Genomic DNA, 5,783 nt, shown 5'->3' with positions numbered 1-5,783 from the left:
ATAGTAGTAAAAAAATAATGAATAATAGTGATGTAGTCTAAGGTGATCTCAAATCACCTCATTAACCAAATATAACAATATGTACACACTACTACAATGCGCAAGTCAAAGGTGTCTCAAAAGTTTGAAAATGTTAAACCCAACATTCTAAGTCCTGATTTGGATAGTAAAATTATCTAATCTTATCTTATTTCATCTCAATATTTAAACACCATAAATATAAACACTTTTTAATTTCAAATATTCAACTTTTTTACCCAATTATTATTTACTCATTATAACTTTCACAAATTTTAAAACGAAACACAAAAAATAATTAAAGATTTTCAAATCTCAAAAAAAAAAAAATATATTCTAACAATATTTTAACTTTATAATATTTTATTCAACTTTGTATCAGCCACGAGATACTCCAAAAAGATTAGCAAAATGTGACCAAATCTTAGCAAAAGTGCAGGAGATAAAAATTTGGAGTGGCAATTCGTGTTTGTGTCATATCAAGTCATGTATACTTGACTATATAGGTTAATTTGACCTCGACCCATTAAGTTAAACGTATCAAATTCTAAAACCCTAATCCAACCGATTTAAATAACGGGTCATGTCGTGTCACCCGTTTTGACTCATTTAATATTTAATTAGAAATAAGTCAATATAACACGACTCATTTCAACCCGTTTCATGTAAATGTGTTGAACTAATACGCATAACTTATTTGATATAATTAACATAATTTCACATAAAAGTTAAAATCTATATATATTAGTAGTCACAATATCTAAAAAAATAATTAGACTGCTTACTAACAAAAAAATCAATATTTTTCAAATTTTAATCTATAATAAAACTGATATTACAAACCCTACAATAACAAATATGAGCATAGATCTAGAATTACAATCACAACACTATAAACATAAGCATATGGAAAAATACCAATATTACATAATAATAAATTTGTAATTTTGAAATAAAATCCAAACGTGTTATTACAGGTTGATTTCAGATTAAACGGGTTGACCAATTTATTAATCGTGTCTTAACGGGTTAACCTGTTTGATCCAAACTCATTTATATCAAATTCAAATTTATTAATTTCGTGTCATGTTAGTATTGGTTTCACAAATTGTGTCACATATTGTCACCCCAAAAATCAAATCATGAGTACCTTTGATGTTTTTGCAATCACAAGGAAATCAGAGTAGACCCTCTGAAGGGAATAAAATATCTCAAGCCCAGCCCACCAAAGGGTTATCACTAGAAGACAAAGAAAGAGAGGGGACAAGGGAAGAGAATGTGTCAGGAAAAAGTAAGGAAACGATGGAAAAAAAATGAGAGAAAGCAGAAAAGAAGAGAGGATGTCAGATACGCAAAGGAAATTGTGGTCATTCCTCATCACCGCAGAGAGGCACGCAGAAAGAGAGATCAGATAAAATGGGACGGCCTCGACTGGTCTTCTTCTTCAGCAGCTTCTTCAACCTCGCAATCGGGGCTCTAGAGAAAAGACTTCCTCCAGCAAATAGATTTCAGATCTCCATTGTATAGTGATGATGAAAGACTACAAGAGACTATAAAACAAGCATATTATAGTGAATTTTCCCTCCCCCAACACCTTGTGGACGTAGACAATATGCGAACCACATAAATCTATATATTTCTCTCTTTATTTTCTCTACACTATTTTCCTTTCACCTCTACGAATGTACGCATTGACACCGTACAACCACATCGGATCACTGCAGGGGGCTCTAGACCACACCGATCGAGGCCCAAATTTTCATAGCGAGTCGAAAATAATTATTTCTCTTATTCTGACCTGTTGTGTAATTTTTGACATCAACACCTTCAACACTCTTTGGAAATGGTACATGTAGATAATAATGATACTTTTGGATCACTCTTGGGAAGAATATCAAATTCTTTTTTTTTTTTTATAAATATCAAATTCTTATTTGATAGGAACCTCCGTTGCGAATTTAATAAATTAAAATTTGAACGCGGAACTTTTTTCCTGTCAAGAGATGTTGAGCTCCTTTTTTTTTTTTTTATTTGAATTATTGATGAGATCCTATTCACCTGTTTTCCCTTTCCCCAAAGGAAAATGTTATCCAAATTCATTTAGAGCTCTGCTTTGCCATTTAAGATACCTGTTTTTCTCTGGAAATTATGGCACGGAGGGATCCCTCTGGATAAGAAATTAAGAATGTGCAACATTGTGGTATTGGTTTGGCTTCAAATGTGGTCTATACGATCTAGGTGCTCAAGAATCAGATATCATGTTTTTAATGGCATTACTCAAATGAAAAATGTACTAGTGTTTCTAAGGTTGGGTTTAATTTAAATTTGGGAGATGATTCCCGACCTCTCATTTGTTTGAAAAATGGGTTTCCATTGGGGTGTAAAGCAAGATTTCCACTCAAAGCAACTTATATTTCAAATCGAAGAGCCTTGAGTTTGTTATGTAAATATATAAGTATATATATATATATATATATATATATATATAAGTATAGGTATCTAGTTTTTAAATTTTAAATTGAATTAAGTGAGAGTTTTGGTAGTTTGGCTAAAAAATGAAACAGACAATTTACCCCAAAGTGGTAATAAAGCTTCGAGTAGCAATCACCCAAGCGGCTTCATGGATTATCTCATCATGATGATAATCAATAAAAAAAAATGGCTAGTATCTGGCAAGAGACAATAACACTAACAGAATTTCCAATGGTTATTGCAATTTACACATGTTACGTACGTTGTCATTGGCTCATCCGCACTGCGCGTCTGCATTTGGTAGTAGGTGCATTTGCGTTGCCCACATCGACCGCACCTGAATTGATCAGTTGTCTCTTTGGGTGGTGCTCCACGCTCACAGTCAAATAAAGCTCTCTCTTCAATCAATCGATTCTCATTTTGCCTCTTGTCACTTGCCATTTCTGCTGTGCTCATGTTGACGAGCCACTCTGGTTTGACATGTCCAAGAAGTACCCTTCTCCGAAAGTCTGGGTTTTTGGCGTCCTTAAGGTTAAACATTAATGATCTATACTTGGCCTTTTGAGCCCCTTGAGAACTGCCCCAATTATCAAACAGAATGGACTCTACTGAAACAGCTACTCGAATTGGGTCGCATGCATTCACTTCATCCTGAATGTCCTCATTAGCCTCGTTAGAAACTCTAGACAAAGCTTCGTGAAGAAGCTCTCGTACTTTGTCCCGCATGGCATCATTAGATTTGATCATTGACATAAGCTTTGGTGGACCGGGACATACTAATGGTTTCTTCACTCCAGAAGCTCGCTTCTCTTCTTTGATTATCTTTTCAAGCTTATCGTTTTCAGCTAAATCGGTTTTCTCAATCTTGCCAACATCAACACTTCGAACCTTTCTCCCTGTCTTGACAGCATCTGTCCTTGAAACTTTCTCCAAGCTCGGCATACCATTGCGTTCAGTTTTCACAACCTTGATACTTTCAGCCTTTGAAAACCTCACAGATGTCTTCATATCCTTCTCAGCCTTGGCAGTCTCCGGATTTACCATCTCAACTTTTACAGAATCCTTGTCATCAGAGCTTTCATTTCTTCTATTTTTGTTTGTCTCCTTTATAACTATGTCTTTCCATATCTCAATCAGGTCAGAAGCAAATGATTGGATTTTCTTCCTAGGATGCCTTGTGAGATGTCGAAGATGCTTCCCGACCTGAATTTCATATTAAATAACACAAGAATCCTCAAATCCAAGTTTTTTCAAGCAATAAAACCAAAGTTCTTATAGCGCAGCAGTGTTAACATAATAGATCACGAATAAAATTCACCAACAATCTTTCAAGTTATAGATACACCAATCAAAACGAGATTTATAGAATATAGACGGGACTACTTCGACCCCAAGGAGTTGGCCCAAGTGGTGAAGGCCTTGGTCTTGGGGTATCACTCCCTTCAAGGTCCAAGGTTTAACACCTCATGGGTGCAAACAATCTTTTGGGACTATACCCCTAGTGAAAAACCAGCGATTTAACCAGTTCTGTGTAGGGAAATTTCCGAGGATGCAGTGAACGGGATCGGGGATTACTCTGCATGGGTGGGTCCGAAGGGCCGACATAAAAAAAAGAAAAAAAGAAAAAAGGACGGGACTACTTCAACCATCATCCATAGTGGGATTCGATTGCAAATATGGACCCAATGGCTTCACCAGGACAAATAAAAAGAGTTTTTGGAAAAGAGAAAGGAGCAAAAGTAGAAACAAGAAAGCATTCTATTAATGACACCGAACATTATTAAAAATAAGAGTACCACAAAACGAAAGGAATATAAGATTGTGAACCACTTTTCCATACCTTTTTGTCCACCGTGAAACAAGATGAAATAACCAGTTGTGAGTGATTGGGAAACAACAAAATTACTGAATACAGAAAGTACCGAGCAACTTCTTTTGTTGTATTCATATTCACTTTAAAGTGAAATTTTTAGTTGAGCATACCAGATTGCTCTTCCTTCATTGCACATCCCCTTCATAACAGATTGAAATCTTCAGCTCTTCCAACATCCTCCTTATAACAGATTGCAATCACAGCTTTTAGGTCCAAAAGAAACTTTCCTATAAGTGAGGACCTTTCATACCATATCCCAATTGCTTCCCATACAAATGAAACAAATGGAAAGGGGAAAAATGGCATGGATGCACAGTGATGTACATCGAGTGCCACCAAAATGGTCGATTCTTAATAATGATCGTGATCCTAATTCACATATTTTCAACATTTATGCAGGAGTACCATCTAAAATAATTAAGACACTAACTGATTGAGGGGCAGTGTGACGAGCACAAGCAAATTCTTTTGTATCTAAATTGGAATGCAACGTTTTCCCACCACCATCATGCTCATCGAACGATCACCATTTATACCGATTAAATAAAGAATGCAATCGATAAAATGGGTAAAAACAAGGCATAATCAAACAGATTATTTCAATGAAGTCCTCTGAAAAGAGCCTTTTGGTACAACAAATACACAGCGAAACTTATTTGTAACAATTTTGAGAAAAAAACAGCACCTGAGTGGAGACAAGAAGATGATAAGTGACAGGAAAATTCTTGAGCTGGTGTAAGGCATCAAGGCATCGGATTTCCTCGGCTCCTCCGTCAGCGGAGGCCGCAGCGCCTGCAGCTTTCTTCGCAGCTTCGAACAATTCAACCAGCTCTCTCTCCATACTCCTCACGGTTTGTCGCTTTGAATTAAGAAGGAACAAGACACATTAATTAATTAATAAATAGATCTAAGAGAAATTCAATAACATGATAAGAAGGATTTTGATGCTTTTTTATAGCAAACGACGAGGCTAATAAGGGGGAAAAAAAAGAACCCTAAAAAAGTTTGAGAGTTGCGGAGTGAAAACACACCTAAGATCAGCCGCCGGGAAGGCTAGGAATTTAGCCAAAATGCTTTCTCGCTTGTTTTCCTAAACCGGTTCCCTAGACGAATCCTCCCCGTCGGGCGCGCGAGTGTGGCTTTTCAAGGCACTGACCTAAGAGGGAAGTGACCTTATGTGAAGATTGATGGGGGAGAGCATTCAGACTTCAGAGAGATGGACGGCTGTTGTCGATGCACGTGTAAGCAGGGAGACTGACAAATTGGTCTTCTTCTAGATTCAACTTTTGAAGCGGCCGAGCGTAGGAAAAAGCTGCCCACCAATTCTTCCAGCTCTATTTGATCGTTTGGAAAAAAAAAAAAAATTATTTTTTATTTTTGTTTAATAATTAAGAAATTAATTTTTAAGTATATTAATATA

At 36.2% G+C, this 5,783-nt stretch overlaps 1 protein-coding gene across 1 annotated transcript; it reads right to left on the bottom strand.

The window, feature by feature from the left end:
• Positions 1-2,576: 2,576 nt before the first annotated feature.
• On the bottom strand, positions 2,577-5,568 carry LOC108991895 (transcription elongation factor TFIIS-like). The gene is made up of 3 exons (XM_018966308.2): positions 5,395-5,568; positions 5,049-5,222; positions 2,577-3,693 (listed from the first exon to the last, which is right to left on the bottom strand). The coding sequence occupies exons 2-3, from the start codon at positions 5,202-5,204 to the stop codon at positions 2,707-2,709; spliced, it is 1,143 nt and encodes a 380-aa protein (XP_018821853.1). The 5' UTR covers positions 5,205-5,222; positions 5,395-5,568; the 3' UTR covers positions 2,577-2,706.
• Between the last annotated feature and the right edge of the window lie 215 nt (positions 5,569-5,783).

Source organism: Juglans regia, chromosome 7, assembly GCF_001411555.2.
Source record: "Juglans regia cultivar Chandler chromosome 7, Walnut 2.0, whole genome shotgun sequence".
Classification (NCBI taxonomy): domain Eukaryota; kingdom Viridiplantae; phylum Streptophyta; class Magnoliopsida; order Fagales; family Juglandaceae; genus Juglans; species Juglans regia.
Note: the sequence above shows the minus strand (reverse complement) of the source record. Positions and strands in the feature narration are given on the sequence as shown.

Coding starts and splice junctions, on each gene's coding strand:
- LOC108991895 (XM_018966308.2), bottom strand. CDS start 5,204: ATGGAGAGAGAGCTGGTTGAATTGTTCGAAGCTGCGAAGAAAGCTGCA. Junction 3,694..5,048: donor ATCTTCTTGTCTCCACTCAG/GTGCTGTTTTTT, acceptor TATGAAATTCAG/GTCGGGAAGCATCTTCGACA.